General features: G+C 38.9%; 1 protein-coding gene across 2 annotated transcripts in view; it reads left to right on the plus strand.

The window, feature by feature from the left end:
- Positions 1–17,133, plus strand: part of pigs (phosphatidylinositol glycan anchor biosynthesis, class S) — a 46,750-nt gene continuing 29,617 nt past the window's right edge. Inside the window, exons 1-4 of one of the 2 annotated variants that reach the window (XM_039757250.1) lie at positions 1–100; positions 968–1,107; positions 5,315–5,426; positions 9,651–9,740. In XM_039757250.1, the coding sequence (XP_039613184.1) occupies positions 82–100; positions 968–1,107; positions 5,315–5,426; positions 9,651–9,740 (361 nt within the window). In that variant the 5' untranslated portion in view covers positions 1–81. Of the gene's footprint in view, positions 101–936; positions 1,108–5,314; positions 5,427–9,650; positions 9,741–17,133 lie in introns of those variants that run through there. The other variant, XM_039757249.1, reaches the window with a different exon arrangement.

Genomic DNA, 17,133 nt, shown 5'->3' on the forward strand with positions numbered 1-17,133 from the left:
GCTCCGCCTTTCTTATGGCTTTCAGTCATTGGACAAGACCCACGTCCGTCAGCCAGCTGTTGTTACCCTTCCGTGTGGACCATGGCGGATTTGAATGTGGGTGAGTATTCAATAAAGAGAGCTCATCTAGTATTAAAGCACGTTTGTTAACGGAAGAGACGAGTTTCATTAGCTGTGTGTTATTGAAAGGGTGATTGTTTTCACTGCCGCAATTTCTGAACTAGTTCGTTACTAAGAGTGGGGTACTTATAAACAAATGGAATACGAAAGTGCAGTTATCTAATTCAACACACTCCCATTGACAGGCTGCATCTGAACCTGTACACTTCCACCGTCGATATACTGCTGACCTGGAGAAGGCCCCGCGTTAGAATGTTTGTAAACTAGGGTGATCGCATCGATAGCCCACCCTTTAACCACCTTTTCTCATTCATATCTATAGAGTAGGAAGCTTTTAGCGACAGAATGAATGGGAAGCGGCTTTTGACAAGAGAATATTTAGCTGTTGGGATCCTGTGAATTGGCAGCAGTGTTTATAAGTCTTAGTGATGGGCTGCTTCTGTACATATGCTCCCTTGTTACAGTCTAATGAGACAGCAATGACTGCATTTGTTGTAACTTTCCTCAAGACCGTTAAACCGTCTGTATCGTAATGTCCGTAGACCAGTAAGCTTACTGTGACAATAAACTGGTGAGCTCTCAGTGGTGGCATCAATGAAAGGCTACATTGTCCGTGGTTCGGTGAAAGGGCGGTCACCATGTAGCTGAACTCTCATTAGTCACTGATGGTGTGTTCCTTTTGACACTGTCTACTTACTGTCAGTTACGTTTGGAGTTTGATTAAATTTACTAGTCAGAAATATAGCATTTTGGTTTATTATTGAGATGAGTGATAACTAGATGTATTTTGCTTTTCTGGGGTTTAATACTTATAAAATGTTGATAACATTTGTTCTCTTTTTGCCAGAAAAACAGCGGGGTAAATATGCTGCCCTTTCTATCGCAGCTATGGTAATTGTGGTGGGCTTGCCGTTGTGGTGGAAAACCACAGAGACGTATAGGGCGTCGCTGCCATACTCCCAGATCAGTGAACTGGACACTTTGCAGGTGACTATTTTTCCCGATTCCTCATCACCAGTACTTTAGAACGGAAAGATTGTTTTATTTCTATAAATGCCTTAAGTAGAGATATATACAGTGCATCCGGAAAGTATTCACAGCGCATCGCCTTTTCTACATTTTGTTATGTTACAGCCTTATTCCAAAATGGATTCAATTTTTTTTCCCTCAGAATTCTACACACAACACCCCATAATGACAACGTGAAAAAAGTTTACTTGAGATTTTTGCAAATTTATTAAAAATAAAAAAATTAAGAAAGCACATGTACATAAGTATTCACAGCCTTTGCCATGAAGCTCAAAATTGAGCTCAGGTGCATCCTGTTTCCCCTGATCATCCTTGATGTTTATGCAGCTTCATTGGAGTCAAAGTCAGTTGATTGGACATGATTTGGAAAGGCACACACCTGACTATATAAGGTCCCACAGTTGACAGTTCATGTCAGAGCACAAACCAAGCATGAAGTCAAAGGAATTGTATGTAGACTTCCAAGACAGGATTGTCTCGAGGCATAAATCTGGGGAAGGTTATAGAAAAATTTCTACTGCTTTGAAGGTCCCAATGATCACAGTGGCCTCCATCATCCGTAAGTGGAAGAAGTTTAAAACCACCAGGACTCTTCCTAGAACTGGCCGGCCATCTAAACTGAGTGATCGGGGAGAAGGGCCTTAGTCAGGGAGGTGACCAAGAACCCGATGGTCACTCTCTCAGCGCTCCAGAGGTCCTCTGTGGAGAAAGGAGAACCTTCCAGAAGGACAACCATCTCTGCAGCAATCCACCAATCAGGCCTGTATGGTAGAGTGGCCAGACAGAAGCCACTCCTTAGTAAAAGGCACATGGCAGTCCGCCCGGAGTTTGCCAAAAGGCACCTGAAGGACTCTCAGACCATGAGAAACAAAATTCTCTGGTCTGATGAGACAAAGATTGAACTCTTTGGTGTGAATGCCAGGCGTCACGTTTGGAGGAAACCAGGCACCGCTCATCACCAGGCCAATACCATCCCTACAGTGAAGCATGGTGGTGGCAGCATCATGCTATGGGGATGTTTTTCAGCGGCAGGAACTGGGAGACTAGTCAGGATAAAGGGAAAGATGACTGCAGCAATGTACAGAGACATCCTGGATGAAAACCTGCTCCAGAGCGCTCTTGACCTCAGACTGGGGCGACGGTTCATCTTTCAGCAGGACAACGACCCTAAGCACACAGCCAAGATATCAAAGGAGTGGCTTCATTACAACTCTGTGAATGTCCTTGAGTGGCCCAGCCAGAGCCCAGACTTGAATCCGATTGAACATCTCTGGAGAGATCTTAAAATGGCTGTGCACCGACGCTTCCCATCCAACCTGATGGAGCTTGAGAGGTGCTGCAAAGAGGAATGGGCGAAACTGGCCAAGGATAGGTGTGCCAAGCTTGTGGCATCATATTCAAAAAGACTTGAGGCTGTAATTGCTGCCAAAGGTGCATCGACAAAGTATTGAGCAAAGCCTGTGAATACTTATGTACATGTGATTTCTCAGTTTTTTTGTTTTTAATAAATTTGCAAAACCCTCAAGTAAACTTTTTTCACGTTGTCATTATGGGGTGTTGTGTGTAGAATTCTGAGGAAAAAAATTAATTTAATCCATTTTGGAATAAGGCTGTAACATAACAAAATGTGGAAAAAGTGATGCGCTGTGAATACTTTCCGGATGCACTGTATTTAAAGAAACCATTCATGTGTCTAATTGAGCATCATACAAGAACAAGCTTGTGTTAGTAAAGTGTGAATATAAAGCTTCTATAGTGGACTGTCAGTGAGTTTTCTCCTGTTCATTAATATTGGTTTTGGCAGTCGGTATCCAAGCACGTGTGCTTTTATTTGTATTTACAAAGTAATGTCTTAATGGTTAGTAATCTACCTGTATTTCCACCCAATTGCTTTGTTTACATGGCACCACAAATCCTGTTAAAGATTCCAGGGTAATCAGATTTAAAAAGAAATTGTCTAAACTGCTACTCACTCCAGGAATTGGGGGTTCTCTTCGAAATGTAATTCTAAAAATTCTGAGCGGTAAAAATAGGTGCCCAGTGTCCAATTATGTTCATATGAACTCCTGCTACCTTCTGAAAATCCTTCCATTTTTTATGTCAATCCACCAACCTGGCCATTATCAAAATCCACCGTTTTCATTTCAGAGTTTGCTTTGACATTCATTCTATTTTGGTAGAATTAGACCCAAAGAATGAATCAAGTCACAATAGAAAGCCATTCCTTCATAGGACAAGGACAGAGTTGCGGTCGCACTTTGATATGTAGTGATAACAAGCAAATTTGGAGTTTTTAATCATTATTTTCCCTTTCTCATATTGATATGTTCACCTTTTAACTTCACTCTCCTTTTTCAGTTTAAGCTGTTGAAAATACACAATATTTATTAGGAAACTCAACTCTCATACTGTTCAAAAATTCACCATCGCTAAGAAGTGTCTGTTTAACCACTGAAGTGTTTTAGATGTAATCGAGGAATCTTGTGTTTATATGTGCAGAGCACAAACTGACAGTTTCAAGATTCTTTCTTTAAGTGGGAACTCTTTCTCTACATTACGTTTACTTCAAAGCAGTTTAATAATGCCAATTTAATAATGTTTGCAAGTAAAATCCAGAATACTGCACAGCTAACAAGCAAATGCAGAGCAATTAGCTGCAAGGGAAGTGTGGACTGTGACCAGTAATGCTACAGAGGTTCAGCACTCCACTGACATGTCCATTTATTGCCTCCTGTGGTGCTCCCTGCATTGCTCACCTTTTTTAAAAGACCAAAGAACATGAATATATAACTATCTAGTATTTGATTTGTATATTTCATGTAACCTTTATCACTTCTCCATCTGGCCTTCTACCATATGAAGTGTTTAATGAACATAAGAAGGTGAAAAACTGAGTGGGGAGTATTCAGTCCATCAAACTCATTTGGTCAGATAATAGCAAAATTGTCCCAAAAACCCATCTCTGTTTTTTGCTACAGCAACATGACTAGGTCATCTGTTCTAGTTCCCCCCAAACCTCTGTGTTAAATGCACCTAACTTAATTTTCACTGATGTCTTCCAGCATGTGATTCAGTGTTTGTCGAAGCAGGTTCGGCAACACAGGCACTCAGAGTCTCAGGCCAGGCAGCAGAATCAGGCGCACATACAGACTCAATTCAGATGATTTGAGCAATTAGCGAATATGGCGATGTTGTATTTATTACAATTCTTATCAAAAGTGTCACCTCAATCAGTTTCACTCAACACTCCTATCTGACTCCAGTTTCCCGCAGCCTTGGTTCTACCTCTCATTAATTCCACCATTTTTTCCTAGCTTAATGAACACGGCACTCCATCTTATCTTTCAAGGCCAGAGGTCTGGGCAGCTGCATCTCTAAGACAATAGCGCTGTTTCTTATAGACCACACTTTCCTTGGCTTGTCATCACCTGTCCAGGGAGGCAAAGGCCTAGCCGCTGCAAGTGAAAGCAAGCAGCCTATCTAACTTTCTCTCTTGGTTAAAGTCTCAGTAGCTGCACTTCTTAAAACAATGGCCTCTTTAGCCCTCTCAAAGTACACAGTGTCCTTGACTGAAGTTTTTTTTAAGCTTAGCAGCAAGATAATGGTAGTTTGCAGCTGCAAAGAGAAAAATAATAAAATATGCAGGCGTAAGCTTTAACTATACTAGCATATATTGCGCACTTTCTGTAAATCCAATAAACTTCATTTCACTTCTCAAATATCACTGTGTGTGTCTCCTATATGATATATTTAACTGATATTTTTTATCGTAACAACCAACAATTTATAAAGGAAAATAATGACTATTAACAAGGTTGCCCAAACTTTTGCATCCCACTGTATAGGGACTGACCAAAGACACATTTAAAGAGCGTCCGGGAATTCTTCAGGAGAAAGTGGAGATTGCTGCAAGTGCAAGTTGGTTTGCTTTACTCAGCCTGTTGCCACAATAATCAAGATGTTTCAGATAATGTGATAATTATAAAATTTGATGTATGTGGATAAACAGTGATGAGTTATTCCTTGTAAAGCAATGATCATTTTATTGAAAATTTTTATCTTTTTTTTTTTTTTTTTTAACAATTCCAATGTTTGATTGCTTTTTGAACTAGTATATTCTTAGTTTTGTACCTTATCTAACCACTTTTTTCATATGTGTTTTAAGCTTCAGCTAACAATGGAGGTAGATGTTATATTTACCAAAGGCACTTTGACAGCAGAACAACAGAATAAGGTTCCTATGAGCCAAACTCAGGAAAACTATTACAAAATGAATGGTGAGTATTTGTCCAAAGTTATTTGTGCCATCACTATTGCAGAGTAGAGGCCTCCAGTCATAAAGAGAAGTATATTAAACATCTCAAGTCATGAGAGGTAAAAAGTCCCCAGCTCATGTTTAACATACATCACAAATCCAAATCGTGTTATGTGATATCATCTCCTGTTGAATTCTGCTGTGTACTTGTAATATTTCTATTGCACTACTGTATTATACACTCACCTAAAGGATTATTAGGAACACCATACTAATACGGTGTTTGACCCCCTTTCGCCTACAGAACTGCCTTAATTCTACGTGGCATTGATTCAACAAGGTGCTGAAAGCATTCTTTAGAAATGTTGGCCCATATTGATAGGATAGCATCTTGCAGTTGATGGAGATTTGTGGGATGCACATCCAGGGCACGAAGCTCCCGTTCCACCACATCCCAAAGATGCTCTATTGGGTTGAGATCTGGTGACTGTGGGGGCCATTTTAGTACAGTGAACTCATTGTCATGTTCAAGAAACCAATTTGAAATGATTCGAGCTTTGTGACATGGTGCATTATCTTGCTGGAAGTAGCCATCAGAGGATGGGTACATGGTGGTCATGAAGGGATGGACATGGTCAGAAACAATGCTCAGGTAGCCCGTGGCATTTAAATGATGCCCAATTGGCGCTAAGGGGCCTAAAGTGTGCCAAGAAAACATCCCCCACACCATTACACCACCACCAGCCTGCACAGTGGTAACAAGCCATGATGGATCCATGTTCTCATTCTGTTTACGCCAAATTCTGACTCTACCATTTGAATGTCTCAACAGAAATCGAGACTCATCAGACCAGGCAACATTTTTCCAGTCTTCAACTGTCCAATTTTGGTGAGCTCGTGCAAATTGTAGCCTCTTTTTCCTATTTGTAGTGGAGATGAGTGGTACCCGGTGGGGTCTTCTGCTGTTGTAGCCCATCCGCCTCAAGGTTGTGCGTGTTGTGGCTTCACAAATGCTTTGCTGCATTCCTCGGTTGTAACGAGTGGTTATTTCAGTCAAAGTTGCTCTTCTATCAGCTTGAATCAGTCGGCCCATTCTCCTCTGACCTCTAGCATCAACAAGGCATTTTTGCCCACAGGACTGCCGCATACTGGATGTTTTTCCCTTTTCACACCATTCTTTGTAAACCCTAGAAATGATTGTGCGTGAAAATCCCAGTAACTGAGCAGATTGTGAAATACTCAGACCGGCCCGTCTGGCACCAACAACCATGCCACGCTCAAAATTGCTTAAATCACCTTTCTTTCCCATTCTGACATTCAGTTTGGAGTTCAGGAGATTGTCTTGACCAGGACCACACCCCTAAATGCATTGAAGCAACTGCCATGTGATTGGTTGATTAGATAATTGCATTAATGAGAAATTGAACAGGTGTTCCTAATAATCCTTTAGGTGAGTGTATATTGTACTGATGATTACTTGTGTTCTGTTCTGTGCATTGTGTTGTATTGACCCCCATTTTTTGCCACCCACTGCAAACCCAGCCTACCTGGAAAGGTCTCTCTCTTTGAACTGCCTTTCCCAATGTTTCTTCCATTTTTTCCCCAACAAGTGTTTTTTTTGGGAGTTTTTCCCTTGTCTTCTCAGAGAGTCAAGGCTGGGGAGCTGTCAAGAGCCAGTGTCTTTAATGCCCATTGCGGAACTCCTTGTGTGATTTTGGGCTATAGAAAAATAAATTGTATTGTATTGTATTGTACATAGATTGCTAAAATGTCAGTTATTTTCCTTTCACTACTATTGTAAGTTAAAATTATAATATGCATAATTTTTGTACATGTATAAATCAACTTGGCTTACAGTTCACTGTCACGTACTGATTAGAGCTATTATTTCTTTCTGGCTACAGCATTTATACAATGTTTTGATGGAGTTAATACTTTAAAGCTCAAAGAATTACAAAAAAACTATGCAAAAAAAACCAAAACAATTTTAACAAATACTATGTTCCACAATGTAATTGTAATGGGGTGGAGAAAACATTTTGGAAAGGACAATATCCAAGCCAAGATAGCTTCAAGTCATTTGTTTCCCCTTAGTACAGTAAGATTTCTCGTACCAACTTAATATTCTTCTTCATTGCTTGCCTTTAAAGCCATTATGTTAATTTCCAGCACTACTACAATTACAAATGTTGGTGAAAAAATCATTTTAGTTATAACTATCAAATGGTAGTAATATGGTGTAACATTTATGCATACTGAGGCATACATAGAACATCACATTGTCTTGTTCAGCACGATGTTGATTGTAGGCTTAGCTAGATTAGCCATCACCAAATGGCATTCATTTTGGTGATAATTGTTATCCCCTTTGGCATATCTGTTTAGTAAGTAGGCACTGTTCTGTAATGTATGAATACAACACAAATATAGTAATAGGTCATTTTTATCAATGTACTGGTAGGTACATTATTGACTTGGCTTTATTGCCCATTGCAACTCTGTCAGAGATTTTTGGCAAGCTGTACCAGTCATTGATGTTTCACCTGTGTAATCCTAGAGTATCTGTTGTTTGTAGTGGAAGTGTCATGGATGTCTCCCTGCCAGACTTTGCTGTTGCCATCACAATCTTGTCCTTCCAGATGTTATTCCTACTCAGTGACAACTGCAACAGGTTTTCCTGTTCTGCTTATGAAATCCTAGCCCTGTTCTTGTGAACTGTGTTTTCTCTGTCTCCTATCTCTATTCCTTAGCCACAGCCAAAATTTGCCTTTTCTTACTTTTGCTTCACTGTCTTTCTTAGCTTTGTTCCTGTCACTCCCACTACCCTCAACAAACGTTAAGTGGCTGTTCCCACAAAGCCTTGGCAACCAACCTCTTAGATGGCCACCACCAACCCTTTATTCCTGCACTCTTTTGTCATCTCTGAATATTTCTTCCTTATCCTGTCGTAAGCCTCCTCCATCCCTTCCTCCTATAGGATACTCGTCTTGATCATGACGATCTTTCAGGCTGTTGAAGACCATACAATAGCATCTGGCCTTAATGTGGTTAATGTGAAAACTGAAGCTGGCAGTTCAAATCTACTCTCTTATCCCAGCCATTTTTCTCCACCTCTACTAGCCTCCTCAGAACTTGATAATGTTACTATTTGCACTTACCTTGTGATGGCAAGTTTACAGGATGTGTTGGAGACTTTCACTTGAAGTACGCAAAGTGCCATTTGTCGTACCTCTGGCTCAGGCTGCTGGTAGCTTACGCAATCTTAATCAAGAAACTGAGCCTGATCTGTAGTATCATCCACCCATCATTACATCTTAAAATTTAGTGCAAACATACAAAAAATATATTTTGTAAGAACCTGATTTTTTTCACCTTAAAGTAATAATGTATTTGTAATTAAAGTAATGTAATAACTAAACTATATTGGTGCAATTCTTGTGGCTTCCTGGGATGTTCATCTATATTCAAGGCGAAGATTTTGTGTGCATTGTTAATTTTATCAATAAGAATACCAATATTTTTCGCTTACATGACTGTGCTGAAGGGCTGCTGAGTAGCACACAGATTGTGCAAATAGCTCTGAATCTGGCACGCCTGAGCCAGTTAAGTTCTAGAAGAAGTCATTTTTTTTCCCTTTTATGTTTAAGCAGCTTTTTTCTCATGTATTCTTGGCAGCTATGTTTTATATCGACAGCTGCTATGGCAGAGTGAGTAAGTCTTTTGGGGTGGGGTGAGTTGAATTGTAAAAGATGAAGTCATTTTCTGTTTTAATGCATCCACATTATATACTGGTTTGGTTCTGGTCTTGTGAGGGCTGCTGCAGAGTTCGGGCCCTGTAACTGTTAACTCAACACAACCAAATGGATTCTAAAAATATAGCAACAGATTTGTATTGAGCTGTTTAAAGTTATTTATCTATCAAAATATTGATTCTGGGAGATGCATTGGGTCTTTTGACTCTGTAATAGGGAAGAAAATCTCATTTTAGCTGTTTTGTTTCAAGTATTTATCATGTCTCTTGTTTCTTTAAATAAGGTCTGCAGTGATCTTTTTGTCTCATGTTAACACTTATTACCTTGGACATTGAAAATGGTAGTGACTGTTAATGCATTTGTCTCTGATAAGGTTGTACTATGCTATGATGTTTTAGAAGAGGCCGCAGCATTATTATGACTTGTCTTCCAACATGTTTATTGCCATGTGTCTAAGACACTTCTTTAATGATGTATTTTGTTTGTTCTTTTAGACAAAACTGGCCTAAGATACAGATATGAAATGAAATACCGTACAGCTACTGTCATGGAGGATTCAGCTCTCAGAATGGAAAGTGTTCAAGGTATTACAATGAGCTTCCATTATATTTGGTAATTTTATAATCAGTTACTAATATTTTTACCACATTTCCATAAAGGAGTTTTGAAACAGAATATGCAATCATTTGATCAGTTGAATTTTAATATTGGTTATGTTGTAGGTATGTTTTGCAGTTCATTGTTGTTTCTCTGGAGAATAGTTCCACATTCGCAGCACTCTGCATCTCACCCCTTAATTTTCAGCTGATATTGATATTGGCAAGTTAAATATGACACTGCCTTACCTCATTGAAAGGGTACCCTTTGGTGAAAGAACTCTTTCTAAATTGGCAACTCTCAACCTGGTAGAGAGAACTCCTTAGGCCAGATGTGATAGTGCTTCAGTGACTGATCTCAACCAGTTTGCTTAGGTAATTACTGATTTCAAATTTTGTCAAAGTGCCAGGTGATATAATCCAAGCTTCGTTGACTGCAGTTATTCAGAGTTATTTTTCAGACCTAAGAAATGGCTTCAGTTCGTAGAAATGAATAAACTCTCTGAATCCTTTAACTTCTCTCAGTGTTGGCTTGAATGATGCCACATGGGTATGCCATCTGTCAGCTCAGAAATGGCTGCTTTCTTTTATAAATTAACTGAACAAAAAAAGTGAGAAGAGACAACCTTACAATCCAGGTTACTCCATCAGATGCTAAGAAAAGTAGCATGCTGTAATTTCTTGAGTCACAAACAATGCTCTTGTTCCTTCCTCTTTCCAACTTCAAGCCTCAGGTCATGAAGGCTAACCTTATTTTAACCAAGAAGGTCAAGACTACTCTTCCCCAGGGTTTTTATGATCTTCTGCCCTGTGAGTAGCCCCATAGAAAAACATCTTCCACCTTGACTATAGCACAAAGACTGCACAAGGCCCAAGTGTGATGTTCCAAGTCATAAAGAAGGCACAAGATACCAGTATTCAAATTTTTCGTATCTTGCTTCAAGCTGGCTTTGGAGACAATCATCTTTCCATCCACTGGTATTTGTCCTGTTTGACTGTTTCATTTGCTCTTCATGATTTCTTGATAATAGTGTTGTAGTGGTTGTGTTGTGGTTGCTAAATGTTCTGCAACACAATTTCTTTTTTTACTCTGATTGCTGTTGTTAACTGTTTATTGTGGTGTACCAGGCTTGGAGGTAGGGGAATTATGGCAGGCATTTTCTGCAAAAAAGAAAATGAAAATGAACATTTATAAAATCAAAAAATCAAAATGCAACCTCTCTTTTTCAATTTCATTTTCAAAGTCTGCATGCAAGAATGCTGCAAAAAGTAAAATAAAATTACACCGTGGGATAGCAGCCTGCTTGCTGATTGTGCAGATCGACACATTTACAAAACAAAATGCACTAATGGAGAGTTGTGAAGGAATATTAAGGTGCCCTGGGATTACACCTTTTTTCGTAGGCTTCAGGGATTCTAGTGCTAAACTGATAGAATATAAGAACTTATAGTAGTCTCTAACTGTGTCTCTAAATATTTTTACGGTCATTAATTTTATCGCCGTCTGCGTTGGTAGTTTCTAACTTTGTCTCTAAATACTTTTACGGTCAATGATTTTATCGCCGTCTGCGTTGGTGATAACTGATATTGTATTGCGAACTTCCTGCTTGTGGATTTGTTGAGCTAAGATCTTATTAGCCTTTTGCAAAACCTGTCTTCCCCTAAAAATGCCTCATTTGGAGACCAGGGGCCTCATGTATAACGGCGTGCATAGAACTCACACTATAACATGGCGTAAGCACAAAAGCGGAAATGTTTGTACGCACAAAAATCCAGATACATAAATCTGTGCGAACGCCAACTTCCACGTTCTTCCGCTACATAAATCCCAGTCAGCATGAAAAGTAACACACGTACACGCCCTTGCTGTCCCGCCCCAACTCCTCCCAGAATTGCGCCTTTTTGAATATGCAAATCAATATAAATAGCCCTTAAACTCAGTGTTCTGTGAAAAGGCAATGGCAAAAGCACAAGGGAAAATAGAAGAATTTTTGCGAATACCAAGTGGAGGCAAAGAAAAATGTACTATTTATTGGTTTAAACAGTGATATAAACAACAAAAGGAAGCTGATTGAGTGACATAGCATGTTGGAGAAACTCACAAAGTCAAGTTCACAAAGTCGCACAGTGCACGAAATAAAAAAGAAGTCACATATCAAAGTCGCCGTGAAAAGGTGAGTCGGAGCCCACCGTCTGAGTGTCATATGAAAGCTTATTAGGGTACAGAGAAAAAAAAAGGCGCACAGTGGGGGAAAAAAGCACAAAATGTCAACTTTAATCACATAGTTTATTTTGTCATTAAAGTAGAACATCATAAACTTCATCATAAAATTGTTTAATTTACTAGTTTCTCAAATCCTATCTTAACTAAAGTAGCACGTTAAATGCTTTGTTTTGTATTTGATCTTCTATGTGCTCTATGTGTGTGAATCACTACGTGCTTCCGTGCTTTCTCTTCCTCCGACAGGACACAGATACCATTACATTCGTAATATTACAACTATCTGAATAATTAAATTACTGAGATGTATACATGAAATCATTTTCATGATGATAGGAGTTAAAGCATGTTATTAAACATGGGAACACGGTGGCGCAATGATTGTTCAACAACAACAACAACATTTGTTTATATAGCACATTTTCATACAAAAAAATGTAGCTCAAAGTGCTTTACAAAATGAAGAATAGAAAAATAGAAGACGCAATAAAAAAATAAAAATAGGTCAACATTAATTAACATAGAATAAGTAAGGTCCGATGGCCAGGGTGGACAGAAAAAACAAAAAAAAAACTCCAGACGGCTGGAGAAATTCATGTCTCGCGTAAGATGCTTGCTGCACCATGCGCAACCTTCAATGAAATACTTTATTGTAGCAGTACTGTCTCTTTCAAATGTACTAACCCCCAATTCCTGTCCTTACTTTTCTTTCTCCAAATACTCAATCGCCACACAATCAGCTGTGTAAAAGACGTTAAGCCATCTGTAAGCTTAGAATGCCGATTCGTCAAAACATTGAAATATCTTTGTAGTACTTGTTTAATTATTCTAACCATCTATCCTTCCCTTGTCGCGCCAGCCCCAGCAAGAATACAGCGCGAGGCAGGAACAATCCGTGAACGGAGCGGCAGCTCCTCGCTAGTACTGCGGCACCGTGTCCTCGCATGTTTAATTATTAACAATATAGATTATTTAAATAAAGTTAAAGTTTTATCTGTATAATATAATAAACGTATTTTGCTGCATTTCATCTTAAAAATGATATTGTCATCATATGTAAGTACGTGCTTTATAAAGCTCAGGTTGTGCAATATTATAACTGTATCGCAAGTTTACAGTGAGGTAATTGTACTTATAAGTACAAACAGTTCTACAAGGAGCACTTGATGGACTGATTGAGTGCTTTTATAGTTCTTGGGATGAAACTGTTTCTGAACCGCGAGGTCAGTACAGGAAAGGCTCTGAAGCGTTTGCTGTTTGAGAGCAGTTCAATAGCATGGCTGAGGCAGCATGTGCTTGATGCTGTATACTGATAATTCTCTTTCTGATCAGCTGCTGTAGATCTGTGATTCCCCACTCAGATATAGTGATATAAATACTCCGAGTGGTGCAGTGAGAGTAACATGGGAAAAGATGATCCGCTGTGGCAACCCCTAATGGGAGCAGCTGAAACAAGAAAAAGAACGTGCAGTGAGAGCAACAACGCTAAAGCAGCTGTGGTATTTGGAATTCTTTGGCTATTCCCTGGACCATTATATTGTTACAGGTTAATTACAATCAGATGCTTTAAATTAATAAATAATATGCAGTTAGTTTCAGTGTATATGATAAAGCCATGTCAGAGATGTGGATCTAAAAAAGAAAGGGTAACCACACAGGAACAGTAGCACTGCTTTGACGCTGGGTGCCGCCAGTTTGCAAAACTGAGCGGAGAACTTGCATACACCAGGGTTGGAGCTACCATGAAAATGTGCGTGGCTTTACGGCAAGTTTAGGTTTTATACTTCGCGATTTGAGTGTGGAAACGTTCGTGCACAACATTTTTGTGCTTACGCACCATTTTTACATGAGGCCCCTGAGGTGTTCTTGATCTGTTCTGGTAATTTCACTGATTAGCTCTGAGCCCTTCTTGGTTTCCAATTTATTCTTGTGGGAGAGATATGAAATAATCCTGTCAAATGCCATCAGAGTTTCCCAGAGTATTCATGAGGATGCATTTGTCTCTTAAAAAAAAAAATCAATTTGCTTGGATATAAATTCTGTTCAGTTCTCGTCAGCTAATAACAGAGGTTAAGATGCTAGCTGCGAGATGAGTATGTGGGGCATAGTGATTTGAGCTACATGATCAGAGGGCATTGATCGGAGATAACAATGGCGTTGTACCTGCAAGATTTGGTCATGGACAAGAAATTGTTATCTATAAAGAAATAATCAATTCTTGAGTAGCAATGATGTGGTGGTGAGAAGATGGAATATGCTGTTAAGCATTGATTTAGAAATCTCCATGGGTCTGATAAGTTATGATCAGTTACAAAACTATGCGATTATTTTTGCAGTATTAGATAATATATATAATTATAATCGTAATTTAGACGTTAAAGTAGCAGGGAATGAAATACAGAAAGCAGATACACCAAATTGCTGGTGAAATCTTCTTTGCCTTGCCAGGACACAATGCGACTCTATTTTTTTCCCCAATTTTTTCTAGCACACCTTTAAAGATTGCCTCAAAGCGATTACTTAAACGTTTCTCCAAGTCTTTAATATCCTGAAGTTGCTTCTCATTTGTCATGTTTATATCCTTTATATCTTTATATCTTTCCTTATGTCCTTTGTAATCTTCTTTATATTACTCTTTATCACATTAATGTAAACCTCCCCGCCAATTGCAGTAGTTATTGCTGTAGTAATTGCAGCGATCGTTATCTTCAGCTCGGACTGTTTGGTTCTTTTCCATGCTCTGTGGATGAAGTAGCAAGCTTAGTCAGAGTTGGTGCCGCTGACTCACGGTAAGTAGTTGACAGCGAAGTAAGAAAAGCCATTTTCAGTTTCAATGAACTTTATGGCATCAACGAGTTCTCCTGGCCTGACTCACTTGCAATTTCGAACCCACTTTCGCTCTCGGTTGGAGGCGATGCTGCAGCGTTAGGTCCCAGGAAATCTGTGCTTTCGCCTATCTATTCCAAGTCAGTCTCTGAAAGGCCCTACCTTAAACTTGAACTGTTTAAGCTTGGATGAAGCTTTAGCTGTCTTTTCTTTTTCTTTCTGAGCCTTTGTTCTGCCACTCAAGGTTATATATACTTGCGTATAGTATAATTGAAGCCCCTCAGATTGAATAAATATGGGATATCTCGGGATGGTAAAACAGAAAAAGGTAAAATAACACCACTGCTAACGGAGTTCTGTCTCAGACGACCATCTCCCAAAATGGACAAGACCACTCTATCTGGAAACACAGTCAAAGTGAGAAGTACGAGGTATTCTATCGATCGAAGTAGCTCTACAGCTATGAAGGACAAAGAATTGTGGGAAATCGAGGTGCAAAACCACACCCATTGACCTGTGCTATTTGCTTGTTGAGAACTTGAAAATGAAAATGAAAAGTGGAAATACCATTTTCTTTACATTTTTGCAGCTTCATTGCTGTTCAGGCTGAAAATGAAATGGGGTTATTTCATTTTAATTTTAGTTTTGCAGCATTCTTGCATGCAGACTGTGAAAATGAAGTTGCAAAACAGAGACTGCATTTCATTTTATAATTTTCATTTTCTTTTTTTGCAGAAAATACCTCCAATGGGAGATGGGTATTAAGGGATAGTTGTTGAGCTTTTGCCTTTGACACTGGCTTTTCCTCCAATGTCCTTCTCTTCCCTTTCTTGGTTTTTAGTTGATTTGATCTTGCCTTGCCTGTCCCTTTTTTGAATAACCCCTTCCACCCAACCCCCTAGAAACTAAATCTCACACTAATAAATTAGTTTCTGTAATTTCCAAGTTGCTTCAGATTTCTTTTTCTAATTTGAAGCGTGCATGGATTTTATGCAAAGACAGAGTATACTTAATATTGATGGTCTGCCCATTGCTTTCATGTGCTGTTCTACCCTAGGTATCCGTACACTCTGATCTTTTTAGGGAATCAAATTTTGTGCATCTTCCTCTACCTTTATCTTTTCCTAAAGCTAAGATGGCTCTTCAAAACATGTTGCTATCTCCCTATTTCGGTCTACCCCTTTTTGTAATTTTGTTTTTACAATCTATTCTCAATCCCAACCCTTCTCTGTGTTAAATGTTTGTCTTTGTAAAATAAGCTAGAAACCAGTCTCTGTCTCACTAAAGAGGGATTCAGATTTGGAACTTTCTCCTACCATGAGCTGGGAGTTAGTTTTAAATGGAGTGAAAATTTCTTCTGAAAATGCTAGTTACCCAGTTTATCCATCCATCCATTATCCAACCCGCTATATCCTAACTACAGGGTCATGGAGGGTCTGCTGGTGCCAATCCCAGCCAACACAGGGTGCAAGGCAGGAAACAAACCCCGGGCAGGGTGCCAGCCCACCGCAGGGCGCACACACACACCCACACACCAAGCACACTCTAGGGACAATTTAGAATCGCCCGTCCACCTAACCTGCATGTCTTTGGAATGAGGGAGGAAACTCGCCAAGTTTATTCAATGTAAAATTATTCAAAGAATTTACAAGACCCTCCACAAAGTGCTGTTTAATGGATTTATTTTTGTAACCATTTAAGACTCAGAAAATAGTTAATAGCAGTTTAAACCATGTTTAAGACCTCTACTGTTATTTTACTTAATTATCTGTTATTTGTAGATATTTGGTAAGTGTTTATTTTTATGTTATTTATTCATTGATACATTTTTGTAATTGTAATTTTTTCTTTAACTTGGCACACTTTGAGCTACATATACATTTTTAACAGCAGTGTGCTACAGTATATAAGTAAATGGTGATGGTGTTTAGCTCCTGACCCAATTTACAATTTATACTCCTTTTAAAGTTCCCAGTTCCTTTTTTCCCATGTTCTGGTCCTTTCCTATCAGTGCATCTTTGTGGTCCTTCATTTCCACTTGTAATTCACTTACTTTAGATATTACTGTTCTCTGTTCTCCACAGCTTTTCCTACTTCTAGATTTTTTTCATTATACTCCTTTTTATTTACTAAGAAGTTAATTTACGTAATTAAGCTCTATGTCAGCTAAGATCTTCCTGGCATCTTGTTAAGAAAATAAAAAAAAACAAAATACAGGCCTGGAGAAATTTATTTTATGACATAACTCATTTAGACCTTTACGCTGATTGTATTAGTTTCTCTTTTCCATCCACTATATCATCTCATGAAAAGGGAATCACAGTTTTTAAGAAC

The sequence above is a fragment of the Polypterus senegalus genome, chromosome 6 (assembly GCF_016835505.1).
Source record: "Polypterus senegalus isolate Bchr_013 chromosome 6, ASM1683550v1, whole genome shotgun sequence".
NCBI classification, from domain to species: Eukaryota; Metazoa; Chordata; class Cladistia; order Polypteriformes; family Polypteridae; genus Polypterus; species Polypterus senegalus.